This window comes from Marmota marmota, unplaced genomic scaffold (genome assembly GCF_001458135.2).
Source record: "Marmota marmota marmota unplaced genomic scaffold, marMar, whole genome shotgun sequence".
Taxonomy (NCBI): domain Eukaryota; kingdom Metazoa; phylum Chordata; class Mammalia; order Rodentia; family Sciuridae; genus Marmota; species Marmota marmota.
Window position 1 is genome coordinate 17,855,764 of NW_026000142.1, and position 15,890 is coordinate 17,871,653.

Below are 15,890 nucleotides of genomic sequence, written 5' to 3' on the forward strand. Positions count from 1 at the left end.
TGACTTATGAAACTATACACGTGTGTAGTTTCTTTATATGTATCTTATTTCACAATAAAAAGATTTAAACAGTTTGGAGGTTGGAAAGGGGGAGAAACTCAGGCTAAGATAAATTAATTACCCAAAATTATAGACATAGAAAATAACAATGCAAAGATCTGAACTCCTGTCTTATGTTAAAACACAAGCTGTTTCTATAATACCACTATACTTTTTGTTGTAGACAGCACAGATTTTGCTTCTATAGGGGAATTCACTGTCCATGTGTTTTTATTGCAAAAGAATCCCCAATTCTGATGCTTTTTAAAAAAGACAATCTAGCCGGGCACGGTAGTGCATGCCTGTAATCTCAGCAGCTTGGGAGGCTGAGATAGGAGGATCACAAGTTCAAAGACAGCCTCAACAAAAACTGAGGCGCTAAGCAACTCAGTGAGACCCTGTCTCTAAATAAAATACAAAATAAGGCTGGGTATGTGGCTCAGTGGTCGAGTGCCCCTGGGTTCAATCCCTAGTACCAAAAAAAAAAAGAAAGAAAGAAAGAAAAAAAAAGACAATCTAAGTAAAAATAATGCCAGGAAGTTTTGTTGGTTTGTTTGTTTCTATCATATATTACTGCAGCCTGTCAGTTGATTGCTATGAGCATGATCAACCACTGGATGTCAGGATTCCTCCAGATATCTGTAAGGCAGGATGTTAGGGGAAAAAGTAAAATCGTAGTTTTTGTAAAAATGTGAATTTTTTCTGCCTATTTTGGTAACAATAATTTTGTCTCAGCAATTTTTGGAAAATGTGTTGATTTCTAAAAGAGATTATCTCAATGTTCATAGTCTCAAATGAAAGAGAAATGTGATCACTTTTATTATTTTATTGAATGATAGTTAACATTTATTGAATGGTTACAATGTGCCAAGCACTTATTTCATACTTTATATGAACTAAATTATTTAATTTTCAAACTACCCTAGGAGGTAGGTCCCATTGTTATCTGCATTTCATAGATGAAAATACTAAAATCACAGAGGTTAATTGATGCACCCAAGGTCATTTAACACAAAGTGGCAGAATCAGGATTTTAAGCCAAGTCAGCTGAATCCAGAAGCCACACCTATGTCTGCGTGCTTTGTGGCCCCTGTACTAGTTCATGTTGCTGGTGTGACGTATCAGTATTGTTGTAATAACTTAGATTAAAGCAAGAATTGAAAATAAAGGCTTATGTAAGATAGATGAAGAATGTTAGTATATTTTTCATGAAAATATAAAGTGTTTGGGTATCAGATCCTGGAAACAAATCTCATGTGGAATAATCAAGAATTATGCAATTATTCATATTGATGTTTCCTGGATAATTATTTATCAAATAGAGTGAAAGAGGGAGGGAGGAAGGAAGAAAAATATCTCTATAATATTCAGTTCTAAAGAAGAAATAAACAGATGTAAGCATTTGCTTTCTCAAATTCATTCATTTATTTGATAAATTCTAGTTGAACATCTATTATGAGTTAGACTCTGTTCCTACAGATACAAAATAAATCCCTGCCTTCATGGAGCTTACATTGTAGAATAAAATAGAATGTAAGTGGTCTAGAATACTTAATTTCAATGAAAATCACCAGTTGCTAAAGTGTACATCTCTGTTTTTCATTCATGTTAGTCTGAAAAAAATCTGTATTTTATAGGTCAATCCACTAGTGTTGTTTTAAATTTTTGCTTATTTCCCCCATTCATTTTAGAGAATCCTTGTTCATTGAAGCATTTGTGCCGATTAAAAATTCGAAGACTTATGGGACTCCAGCGACTCTGCCAGCCAGCCTCCATGGAAAAACTTCCACTACCACCAGCTATTCAAAGATACTTATTATTTAAAGAGTATGATCTCTATGGACGGGAGCTAAAATTGCCATAGCTTAAAAATAACATTTTTAAATATTTTAAAATGTGATTCCCCCAGAGAATTTATTGGGATCATTTTACAACTTTAAGTGTATTTAAATCCACTGAGAATGTTATAGGTGTACTGTGTCCCTATGGGAACACCATATGGTACATAAAGACCTTGCCTTATCTTAAGACAGTCAGTATTCTATATTTGAATTTCTAATGATTGTCTTCACTTGCAACAAGTCTTTAAATTCTCCCTATCAATTGGCTCCTACAATATGCACTATCAAGGGTCTGTGTTTAAAAAGCAAATAACCACTTTCTCAAACCCATTCCTCCCATCTGTTGCTGGCCCATTTCTCTTCTCTGAGAGTCTCTCTGTATGAAAGGACTCCTGCCTGCCTACAGGTTCACACACTATAATCTGGCACTCTGCTTTCTCTCCTGCTCTTCTCAAGGTCCTTCACCACCTCCTTATTGCTGAAGTCAATGAGCACCTTTCAGTCCCTCTTTTGGTTGATTCCTGTGCCATCTTACACTGTTGCCTGCTGTTTCCTTGAAGTTCTACCTCCTCCCTGGTTTTCACTTTATGGATACCTTGTTCTCTAAGCTGTCCTTCTACCTCTTTGGATGCTCTATCTCTGGCTTCTTCCTATGACTCTCAATTCCTGCCAATCCTTTAGTAATATTTGCTCTAGAAAATTTCATCCACTTGTATGATTGCAATAATTTTGTTGGAAACTACAGCACTTACATCCAAAAAAAGCTTTCTCTCATGTGCCTGAGACCTGTGTAGGCAACTAGCCCAATGAACATTTGAGCCTAAAGACACCTCAAATTCAACATGTCCCCAGTTAAACTCATGACCTTTCTCTTACATTTTATAATGTAACAGCACAATGATTAACTTAGTTTTCAACAGAAAAAGACTAAACCTCAGGCTTGACCTCCTCGTTTCCTCACCCAGTGTAACTGATCACCACATCCTAAAAAAATTTATTGCTTGAAGTGATCTTTCTTTTACTCAGTTCCACCAGCTTGGTGCTAAGCCTGGCTCTGATCCTTTTCCTAGGATAATTCAGTGCTGCTTCTCTAGCTCGCCTGCTGGCTGTCTTCCCCTATCCCACACACATTCTGCACACAACATGCCAGAATGATCTTTTATAAATGCAAGAAGTTTCACTGCCTTGCTTAAAACCATTCCCATTGTTCATAGAATAAAAGTCCAAAGTTCTTATGTGGCCCTTCACTATCTCACTCCTACTGCCTTCCTCTTATGTCTCCCTTTCCTCTCTCCCCTATAACTGTATTATATGCTTTCTAGAAGTTTATTCATTGAACAGTGAGTGATTCCCAGACTTCAGGGTTATATATGCTAATAGATTTGTTTCATTAATTTAAAAAAATAGAGTCATCTATCTTTAAAATATATATATATATATATATACACACACACACACACACACCCTTTATGATCTCCATCATTTCATAAAGAGAGCATATATATTTTGGGATGACAGAAAATAAGATATCATAAATTCAGTCATAAAAATTGAGTGACTTTAGCTTTGAAAGAACTTATTGCATTGTCCTCGTTTCCCTGTTGATGGGTGAAAATTTCCCTGTGGCCCAGCAAGTATCTGAGGATGTTTGTTTGGGAATCACTGCTATAGAATAGACTATGCTCTCTCACACCTAGAGGTCTTGGTATTTCCTTCTCCCTCCACCTGGAACTCTTTCTCTACCTCCTTCTGGCCCTCTTCACCTGACTGACTGACTCACCCTCACCCTGCAGATCTCAGGTGAGGTGTTACTTCCTGGAGGAGGGGAGGCTCTGGCCCTAAACTTCTCAGTCTGTACTGTAGGAGCCTCTGTTCTTGCCTGTCTTTCCCACTAGATTGGAAGCTCTGTGAGGGGCGCCTCTATATCATTGTGTTTCCCAGTGTGTCCTCAGGGTCAAATACATTCTCTAAAAATGTGAATGTTATATAAGACCCGGACAAAAATAATCAGTGACCTCATGGTAAAATGATAGTTTTGAATTTCCGAATTGATTGCACAATCTTAGTAATATTTTAAATTTATTATTCTTTGATATTGAAAATGTATTTTCTTATGTTTATTTTTACCTTGAATGACTATATTCGTTCAATTGTAGCACCTCATTGATTTGTAAAATTTTCATATTGCATTTAGCTTATCTTTAAAGATAACTGAGTATTTTAAAATGCTGTATAATTAGGCCTATAGTTTTATCTTGTATTTCCTAGAGGACATATTTTTATAGAAATTAAACTTCATGTATTTAATTTGAACTGTAATGTTTTGTGCACAAGATTGCATAATTTCTTTGTTGTTTTCTTATTTGTGGTTAAAATGCTTTGTTGTCTACAAATATTTCTCTAATAAAATATAATAATGAGGTAGTAAGTCTGCTATATGATACTTCAGATATTAAACTAGTACACTTAAACCTTGACATTTTCTCTAATGTATTTTTAGGTAAATATATTCGAGAAATGTTTTGATATAAAGATGTGAATTAACTGCACATGCTGTAAGTTATCAAAGTGGTTATTTTGCTATTTATGAAGCAGGAGGAAAATGTAGATTAAGAAACTGAGGTAATTGTTGTATTCAGAACAGATTGATCTTTTGCTCACCACATTTTGGACTTTTCTAGCAGTGTTTTTGTTTTGGAGAGAACTGGATGGAAAAAGTAATTAATCCGTATCTAATTAGGACTCTGTTTCTCCTAGAGTGTGTGTGTCACTTTATCTGGGAGAGGGCAACAGCTGCTCCTCCCAGTCAGCACTAGGAGAGCCAAACATTCAACAGTGGTGCCAGTTCAGCCACTGTGGCCTGACACGGTGGAGCCTGGAGGCTGTTGAGCCCTCAGTGGCTGCTTATAGTCACTGCAGAGCTTTTGCTTTGTGTCATCCAGAGAGCTGGATGGAAAAGAGCAGATCTGAACTCTCAGTTGGATGTTATTTAGCTCTCCTGTAGACCAAAATCAAAGAATATATCCATTTCTGGGTAAAAAAAAAAAAAAAAAAATTGAAAGATGCACATTGAAGTTGAGTGCCTCCTGAACAATATAGTTCAATCATTTTAAGTAATTACAGAACACATTTCCAGGCAATAGAATGACACTGCAGAATATGGCAACTGTATAATTGGGCAGCCTGGAAACCACAAGATGGATTCTCATGATGTAGAGTATGCACTTAAGCCTTTTTGCTGACACTGACAACAAAATTTTTATCCAAATTAGTATTGAAATTTTGGTTCCAAGTCATATTTCCTCTACATATATAACTACCTTCCAAATCTGAAATTATTTAGGACATATAAAAATTCAAAGATACTCCAAATTATGTATTAACCAAATTAATCTTATGTATGTACACATATATACACTTATGCATAAGTACATGTGCTTGACCTACATATTTAATATAGTACACACATATGCATATACATGCTTTGTAGTATGTCATGTTATTTCAGTGTCATATAATGCAGTAGGCAAGGACATGTACTTTGTTTTCAAAGACATTATGTTAAGTGAAATGAGTCATAGAAAGACAAATACCACATGATCTCACTTATATGTGGGATCTAAAAAAAGCAAATTCCAAAGCAGAAAGTACAATAGTGGTTACCAAGGATTGGGAGGTAGGGGAGAAATGGGAAGATATTGATCAAAAGTATACCAAGTATCAGTTAGACAGGAAGAATAAGCATTAGATATCTATAACAGATTGGCTATAGTTAATAACAATGCACTGCATGTTTGAAAAATCACCAAAAGTATATTTTTATATGTTCTCACCATTAAAAATTATAAATATGGGAGTTAATGCATGTTTATTACCCATTCCACAAAAATGTATACATATTTCAAAATAGGTTGTGCATCATAAAGTTATACATTTCTGTCAATTAAAAAACATAAAAAATGCAAAAGATACTGATTACCTTAAATATCATAAGTGAAGCATCCAAATAAATCTTATTAAAATACAGTTTAAACCATTTCTTAACATTTAAAAAAATACAGTTTGAACCAAGCTCTGCAAATTATAATTTTTTTATTCTGAACAAGATACAAATTTATGATGCATTATGTCCTACACCGAATAAGTGCATGTGAAACCCAACCTTTCATTATTATTATTACACAGTGGCAGTGGAAGTGGCAGAGCTGCAAAAGTCAGCATCCTTGGTCTTTTTTTTTGGTTCCAGGTATTTAACCCAGATGTGCTTAACCACTGAGCCACACCCCCAGCTCTTTTATATTTTATTAACAGACAGGTCCTCACTAAGTTGCTGACGCTGGCTTTGAACTTGTGATCTTCCTGTCTCAGGCTCCCGAATTGCTAAGATTATAGGTATGCACCACTAACAACAACCTTGGTCTTATAGTACAGGACCACAGGTGGTCATGATTAGATCTGAGAATATGAAAAATAATGTTAAGGATGCATTATAATAATGTTAAGGATGCAAATAATTTCACTATCATCTCGAAATTATTTGACAACATTCACAGGATGAAAACTCAGCAGAGAACTGTCCCTAGCACATAAAATCTCACATCTTCTTTTGCTTTGTAAAGTCCTGATCAACAACTATTTACTAGTGAAAAAGGGCTTCTCAGAGGAAAACATGTGTAGAAAGAGTCAACTTATTTGACCTCAGTGACCATGTTATATAATATCAGGGAGTGCTAGAGATGTCTGGGGATTTGCTGTTTTCAAAAGGAGATAGTCTAGTAATTTGAATCTGGGCACTGGAGTGCCTGAGTTATAACGCTGGTCTAGCCAGTAATTCCACCAGAGGTCCTGGACAGGAATTCACATTCTGTGCTTCAGATTCCAGCAAATGGGGCAGCCATTGCTCTCAATCTCTAAGTCTTCCATACCCGGAACTGCCAGTGAGACTAAACTACAATTTCCTGGAAGCAACCTATAATGCTGGATGAGGTAGAAGGTTGGAGGGTACCAAAAGTGACACTTATCTTAGAGTTGATTCAGTGTTAGATACCAATATCCCATTTTTTTTTTACTTCTTTTTTTGTGTGTGTGTGTGTGTGTGTGTTACCCAATTGGATTAATATTGTTGAATGAGGCCACAATTTCACTCACTTTTAACTTAAAAATGCTAACTTGCTTAGGTTTTTCTCTGACCCCTCAACCTTCACCCAGTTCCCTTCTTAGAGGTACCCAAGAGGATAAATTGAGTGTGGGAGTTGGAGGGTACCCTGATTAAATCTGAACATTGATGATACAGAGCTATACACTTCTGACAGTGACTCTTGTGTATCTAATAACACGATATTTAACAGGAAACACAGACTGTTATCCGATGATTAAAATAAAGTTTAAAAAGTAGGTAAACTTAAGAGAGGTAGGATGATATTAAAACCTTTCTAAGTAACAGGCTTTCATAAGAGAAAGACAGTGAAGACCCCATAGGAAAAAAATGCATAAATATTTCCTAGAGCCCAAAGGCTAAATCATTTTTCCATAAATGTGGAAAGAATCTTGAGAAACATCTGGTCCACTTCATCACATCTGGAAAGACTGCTTGGATAGCAAGGTCTCTCATTTCCCCTGTGTATTACACAAAGCACTTTACATACATTGTCTCATTTAAGTCTTATAAGCACTCTAGGAACCGAGCAGAAAAGATCTGAATTACCTCCACTCTCTATAAAAGGAGACAAATCTTGCAGCAATTAAGATAGTAAATGCCAGAACTAGGATTTAGCCTGGGATTCCTGATTCCAAAGCCAAAGCTCTTTTCATCTCACCAGTTTTAGTTCATTGGGAATTAGAGGGCATCGTCCATTATAGCCAAAAAATGAAAATAACTTCAACGCCCATTAGCAACATAAAACTCAATGTTGCATATTCCTACAATGGAGTATGATTAGTCAACATGCTACAACATGCATGAACTTCAGAAACATTAGGCTAAGTGAAAAGAAGCCAGGCACAAAAGATCACAAGCTGCAGAATTCCAGTTATTTAAAATATTCAAACAAGGAACAGAAAACAGATTAGTAGTTTCCTGGGGGTGGGGGTAGGGAAAAAAGGTTGATGGCAAATGGACACAAAGCATCTTTTGGGAGCAATAGAAATGTTCTAAAATTGGTTTTTGGTGATGGTGGCACAACTTGGTAAGTTTACTTTTTAAAAAATCATTAAACTTCTACACCAAGGTGAATGTTTTTTATAGCGTATAAATCGCATCTTAAAAATTACCTTTTTCTTTCTTGTGTAGGTGTGCAGGTGTGTGTTTGGGGGAAGGAAATCAGGCCTTGCACATGCTAGGCATGTACTCTATCACTGAGCTATGTCCCCAGTCCTTTTTATTTTTACTTTGAAACACAACCTTACTAAATTGTCCAGACTGTCCTCCAACTGGAAATCCTCCTGCCTCAGCCTCCTGAGTAGCTGGGATTTTAGATGTGCATCACCACACCTGGTTAAGAGAGAGAGGGGGTGGGAGGAAGAAATGGAAAGGAAAGAAAAGGAAAGAAGAGGAAAGAAAATCACTTCAAAATAAAATAAAAGGCACATGTCTCTGACAGGTGAATGCTGGATGCTCTGTTTACAGCCTTGATGAGGTGGTCCAGCTAAACAATGGAGTCTTCCAGCTCAGAGGAAAGCATTTGGCATGATTTATAAGGTTTTTATAAGGTTTGCTATGCTGATGGGACCATTAGAAGCCAAAGATGAAGCCTTCAAGGGCTGCACAATGCTTGCTGCCTTCACTGATCCTACTGGCCCTCACCCCAGCTAAGCTCTGCCAGTCTCCCACATTTGCATGCTGGTTGTAATATGAGTTTTTTTCCTTTTTTAATTTAAAAATCAAATGTACAAAAACATATAGATTGAAGAGCTAAAAGTGAAGGTTTCCTGTCCCATAAAGGACACAAGTCTGTTTAGGATCTTGTTACCAGTAGGATGGGTCTTTTATTATAACACCATTTAAAACCAGCTCCAGAAAGGAAATCTAGGAGAAATAAGTGCCTGGAGAAAATCAGAGGCAAACATTCAAAAGGCTGTGGCTCTCCAGAACACAGGGAAGGGGAGGCATAGAAGTAAAGGTCAGTTAGGAGCCGTGAGTCTGCAGGAAAAGGCAGTGCCTTTGATCTGCAGGATAAAACTGCAAATGAAAAAGCTCAGTAACCGCAGTCCAGCTTTCAAGCTCTAACTGGCACACTGAGTCCTCTGATTCCTGTACTTTGACACTGACTTTACCTTTCTACCCCCTCTTCACAGCAGGATGTCCCCTTTTCTGTCCTTTAAGTTACCATTTGCCTGCAGCACTTGATGTTTTTCTCCCTCTGTCTCTCTCCCCCACAACCCCTCAGGGTGCTGGGGATCAAACCAGGGCCTCCCACAGTCAAGGCCAGCACTCTACCACTGAGTTGCATCCCCAGCCTGGACTTGGAGATTTCTAAGGTAGCACTTGTCATGACCACAAACAGGGAGCTACACCAAGACAAAGATCCATGTTTTGAGTGCCTGCTCTCCACAAGTTTCTCCCTGACACCCCAGTGAGCAAACTGTCCAAAGCAGTGATATCATCATGCAGGGTTGTGACTAAGGTAGTTCCTGAAATGAATAAAAATCTTGTCCGTGCCAGGTAAAATTTCCTTTATCAGACCTTCGAGTGGTGTACATCAAATCTGTTTCCTGTTTTGGAAGTCGAATGCCATGTTCATGGTCTGTTATATGAGATTTAATAAACATTGATAAAATTCAGATATTTCTCACTTTTGGATTTTTTTTTTCCTGGAGATAATCATATTTCACTTTGACATGTTTGAGTCAGATCAACAAATAAATCATCATCGGCCTTGCTATACATATGACCAAGTACAGATGCAGTATACCGGTATACAAACCCACACTTTTCAACCTATGCATCTTTCACTTTGACACATTTTGAAATGACAAACTAGTAAACTTCAGTGTGAGAAGCTTCTTGGACTTATGGAACATAACTATACCCATCACTTACTAGATGGGTATATGTGAAGAGACTTTGAACCTCTCAAAAACTATTCACATCTTTTGCAATATGGAGTTAATAGCATTTATTTTTTCCTCAGAGTAAGTGGTAGGGCACAAGATTATTAAATGGAGATCACATTTTATTATACTGCCTGCTACACTGTGCAAAAATGTATTTTGTAAACTACAAATGTTATACAATTGTGATACCTTATTATAAATAGCTCTAACAATTTTAAATTTGACTCATGTTCTCTACCACAACTTGGCAGAGCTGGATTTTCTTGACTTGCCAAGCCTGAGAGTGAGACTTGATAAGGGAATTGCCAGTTCTCATCTAATCCCTGTGGCCTGTTCAGTTGTTGTCTATCTAGAGCCTGACCTTTGCCTGACATTCTCCCCTGGGAGCCTCTCTCCAGCTATCTGAGCTGCTCCCGGCAAAACAGACTGAACAAAGTCGGAAGCTTAACTTCCTTCACAACCATTACATTTGCTCAGCAGCCTTGTTACAGACCATCTTTAAGAAATGTTGAGAACCCAAACCATTCTGTGTAACTGAGAACCTTGTTGGATTTATTTCAGGCAGTGACCTTGCACCTGGACAATGACAGAGATCGGATAAGACTTAAAAAAAAAAAAAACAACAACAATGAAAAAAGCAAGTTAGGAATAGCTTGTTAATAGCAGATGCTCTTTGACATTTGCTAGAATTAAATAATTCTAGTTTCCCAAATTTGCAAATGACAATATAGCATGATTTCAATGTTTCCTCTATCTGCTAGATGAGGACGATTTAAATAAGAAAGGTGTCTATGAAGTGAACAAGATCAACTGTGAGATAGTAGCACTTAGTGGCCAACTGGACTGGTTTGTCAGTTTAGAGGCCCCATGCAGGTGCAGAATGACCATAAAGCATAAATTTCAGGGCCTTTCCTGTGGTACTCAGGAATTGTAGAGAGTTTGGGGGAGGGGCAGGGAAAGCCTTTCTCTGAAAGTATTTCTTTAAAATACTTAGGATCTCAGGGTTAGGGTGTGGCTTAGTGGTAGAGTGCTTGCTTCCCTTCCATTAGGCTTTCGTTCAATCCCCAACACCAGGAAAATGAAATTATTATTTCAGAAGAAATAATCCTGAATCACCTAAGACCCAGTAATTTGTCATGATGTCTGTTATTGTTTCAAACACATTTTCACTTTCATAACTAAGTTTGTATTTATAAATTTATATTATTCTTCAAGAGGTCCCCACCCCTATATACTCTTTGGGCTCCATTAGACCTGGATCTACTCTTGCCTGTACTTCAATTCCTGTTTCATTTTTTTGTATATGTGTGTTGTTTTTCAATCACTTCCTGAACACCTAATAATTATGTAGAACTTGCAACAGCAAATGGGGCAGACATGCTCCTTCTACTGGGGAAAACACTCTTCCCACTAAGACCTGTTTGAAACTGGTAATCCCAGATGGGATGCTGCCATGGAATTGAATTTTGCGGAAAGACCTCACAAAGTGTAGGTCTCAGCAAAGTAGAAGAGGCAAAGGCTTTTCAGGCAGAGGGAGGAGCAAGTATCCTGGCTAAGAGGTAGAGCAAGTGAGGAAAGTTCAGCCCAGAATGGCTCAAGTTCAGCCCAGAGTGGTTTAAGAGTTAGAGGCTAGGGGAGGGGACCCAAGTTGAAGCTGGACAGGACACTGGAGATGCCAAAACCTAGATGAAAGTTTTGTCTGAAGGACAATGGAAGTTGTGTTTTTAGAAGATTTCCCTGGCTGTACTGTGGAAGAGGGGAAGGATCAAGCAGCAGGTACTTGGGGAACTATTGGTCCATTGTTGCCATCAGCTGAAAAAATGAGGACAGCAACTTAAACTCAAGTTGAGGTGGGGAAATGGCCAGAAATAAAGAAGGTGTTCAAGAGATGTTAACACATAGGAGCCCAGGCCTTATGACTAAATAGGCCCGTGCTGAGACAGAGGGAGCCAAAGGAAACAGCTTCCAACAACTGGTGCATAAGGGTGCCATTTTTTTTGACACATGGAAGCCTGAGGATGGGAGTGGGGAAGCTAAAAAGAGGGCAGGTTGAGTCAAGGTATTCTTGAGACACTCAGACTCAGATTTTCTGGGTAGTTTCATGAAGCATTTTTAATCTTGAGAATACAAAGTTTAGCTTGTGCAATTACAGCATTATAAGTCCTGGGCTTTTGTGGGCCTAAAAATCACAGAAATTAAATTGGGTAAATTAAATCTGTGAATGATACGGGCCAATTCTAGCATAAAGCAATGAGTCTCTAGAAATGAGATTTTAAATTAAATATATATTACATGTCCCATGATATATGAATAATATTGAATATAATTTAAAAAGAATATAAACCCATATAATTCATTCATTTAATTGGCTTTTGTTATTATAAGTAAGAATGCCCAGACAGACATTTTGAAATATAAACATTTCTCAAAGCAACCAAATTCTTCCTGAAATTTGGGGATTATTAAAGGGGGGGAAAAAAACAAAGAAATAATCAGTAGCAGCTCTGAACACTCCTAAATATTAATTGTCAAAAGTATATAAGCCACAAGCAAAGTAATTCATTTTAGGAAGTGGGAGGTCCAATATGCATGAGTTATCAGGAGGTCTCTAACTTCTGCCTTTTAAGAGTACTAACCCAAGTACTGCCTGCTGACAGGGCTGGTACTCTTGATTTTTGGAGGCAATAATGAGTTTTGCTCACTCTCTGGAGTCTCCTTAGCGTCGTGACAGTGGGGGAGAACAGCTGCCTGTTAGGCAACCTTGGCAAACTATGTCTCTGGACGGCAGCTCTAAGTCAATGAAGGCAATGGAAGAAGTAACCACCTAAGCCAGCTGAGAATAAAGTCCAAGTCCTCTTGACACCGCCTAGAGAGCCCTTCACATCAAATATTCAACACCTGTAAACACTTACCCAGTGCGGGGACATTAAATAGCGGGTGAGAGTGAGACACTCAAGCATTAATAAACCACACCAGTTTCTGCCTCATCTCTGACTCCACTCACATCTTCATCCATGCTCGCTGGTCTCCTCCCCTCTCCGCCTGGCTGGAGGTGCCATGCACTGCATGGTCGCCAGCTGTCTGCTCTCTGCCAGGCGTCTGAACTCCTTGAGGGCAGAGCCTGGATCGGTTTCTGTTTTTCGTTTGTAATCCTAGCTTCCAACACATACATTCCAGGACAAGTAGCTGGTAAATGTGTGTTAAACAAACAAACATTTCAACAAGAAACTAAAAGGGAAAATCAAGTTGAAAGATAAAGATCAATGATTCCTAAAAAGGTAATTGCCAGATAATGAGAGTCTCTTGATAACTGAGGATCAAAAACTGCAAAATTCCTCCCAAGATAGAATTTTTCTAAAAAAATAAAAGATGCTGATCTTTTTAAAGACTTATCGTATTGTTGATTCTAAAAAACAATTCTACACAAAAAAAAAAAACAATATGACCAAGTAAACATGCCAAAGAATAAAATGCTAAATTATTCATCATACTTATTTCTAGTCAGGGTAAGGTGACAGTGTTTGGTCAGTTAACGGATTTTATCCAATATATTTAAGGTTTCTGGAGAAGATCCGGTGAACTAGCATGGTGCATGAGTTGTGATTATTATCATGATCAGAGTGATTTGTAATAACAAATATTCACAATCTCTAAATGATTGTTCTGAAGGTAGTGTCCTTGGGAAGCAATTTTTTTTTTCAGAGATGTTGCCAATTAGCAGGACACTTTAATGCTCCTTATTCTGGAATCACCTTCAGAATCATTCAGGGGACACCTGATATTTGGCAGAAGAAACTCACATGTCACTATATTTATCTTGTATTGTTCCAATGAGAGAACTAAAATTATATGGCCCGATTTTCCAATCAGTTTCAACACAATAGAAAGAATAGTCTGCATATCTGAAAATATCTATCTAAGAATGCAATGAACTTTTGGCATGTACCATTTTCACCAACAATGTTTAAGACCATCCCTTATAGAAGTTATAAAAAGAGGATTATTTCAAGGTCCTTTGAATCTGAGATTTGTGATTCTAAGAATATGTGAACAATATTTTATAGTCACACAAGTTTTTATTACAATCTGCCGGCATCGAGCTCTTACTTCTCCAAGTCTGGGTTTGAATGCCACCTCATTATGGAAATCTTCCTGTATTAACTACTGCCCATACCACCTTCTTGTTTCCCTGTTAGCCAGTTCTGCTTTTCTCATAGAACTTCTATCTGATGTATTCCATATTTACATGCTTTTTTATATTTTATCTGTTTCTCAGAACAAGAACATAAGCTCCAACAGAGAAGAGACTAGCTTAGTAATGTTCATTGTTCTAACCCCAGCAATTAAATTAGAATCTGTCATGAAGTATGTGCTTAGTAAATTATAAAATAAAAATTAGCTATATGTATTTATATATACATACTATATATACATATATATTTAATTACAAATGTGAGAGTCAAATACAATTCCACTATTTTTATACATAATTATATATTCAAAACTTGCACAATGGTCAACATATCGTATATCTAATAATTAATGAAAGAATGGATTTTGTGCTATCATTTGTATATATTTTCTCTTTTTTTTAAAAAAGTTTTTACATAACTCAGCATTTTTTATCTAAAATACAATTACAAAGCTAAATAACTCATTTCATTCACAAGATTTAGCTATCATCCCTTGATGACATTGCCAAAAATCTAACTCATTTTAAAATAGTAAAGATGCATTTCCACTGAAGCAACACAAGAATATATGCCACAGGCTATAAAAAAACAAACGAACAAACAATTGATGCAAATCAGCCTGATTTGATCATAACTCAATGCATAAATGAAAGAAAGTATCACATAGTACCTCATAAATATGAACACATATCATTATTTTAAAAAATAAAATTAACCTAAAAAAGTGAACTTATTATGTCCTATTTCATCCTTACCTCTCTAAACAGCATCACTGAAAAGTATCATAGTTATTTTTGGAGGCAGAATGCCATAAGGAATTAAAATCAAAATATTCAGCCAAACCTTCCCTGCAAAAAACCAAAGTTAGATGACTTGTTTTTTCTAATTTCAAGATATACTACAAATCTATAATGATTAGGACCATGTGGTATTGGCAGAGGGATAGACACATACATTAATCAAACAGAAATGACTGTCCAGAAATACACACTAATTTATGGTCAATTACTTTTACACAACATGGCCAAGACAATTCCATAGGGGAAAAGATAAGCTTTTTAATAAGCAATGCTAAGATAACTGAATATCTGCATGCAAAAAAAAAAAAATGACTTTGTATCCTCACCCTGCACTTATCCAGAAATTAAGTCAAAATGATAATAAGCCTAAATATAAAAACCTAAAATTACAAAAACCCTTAGAAGACAACATAGAGTAAATCTCTGTGGGCTTGGATTAGGAAATTATTTCTTTATGCAGTATGAGGGATTGAATCCAGGAGCATTCTAGCTCAGAGCTAGGGCTACTTCAACTTTCAGTCTTCCTCAATCTCTCAGCCTCTTGAATAACTGTGATTATAAGTGTGTACCACAACACCTGGCTAGGAAATAATTATTTAACTATAATGCCAAAACATAAGAAATAGAAAAAAATGATAAATTTGGCTCCATTAAAATTAAAAATATAAACTACCCCATTTACAGTAGCCTTATAAAAAATTGGAAACTTGGAAATCTATTAACAAAAGAGGTGAAAGACCTCTTACAATGAAAATTACAGAACACTAAAGAAAAAAATTGAGAAGACCTTAGAAGACGGAAAGAACTCCCATGCTCTTGGCTCGAAAGAATTAATACTGTCAAACCATCTATACTACCCAAAGTATTATACAGATTTAGTGCAGTTCCTCTAAAAATCCCAATGATATATTTCATAGAAATAGAAAAAGCCACCATGAAATTCGTTTGGAAAAATAAAATACCCA

At 36.7% G+C, this 15,890-nt stretch overlaps 1 protein-coding gene across 3 annotated transcripts in view; it reads left to right on the plus strand.

The window, feature by feature from the left end:
* Positions 1-3,301, plus strand: part of Asb15 (ankyrin repeat and SOCS box containing 15) — a 32,692-nt gene extending 29,391 nt beyond the window's left edge. For 2 of the 3 annotated variants that reach the window (XM_015488288.2, XM_048786051.1), the window contains one exon: positions 1,731-3,301. In XM_015488288.2, coding sequence (XP_015343774.1) covers positions 1,731-1,903 — 173 coding nt within the window. In that variant the 3' untranslated portion in view covers positions 1,904-3,301. The remainder of the gene's footprint in view (positions 1-1,730) is intronic. The other variant, XM_048786052.1, reaches the window with a different exon arrangement.
* Positions 3,302-15,890: the final 12,589 nt, after the last annotated feature.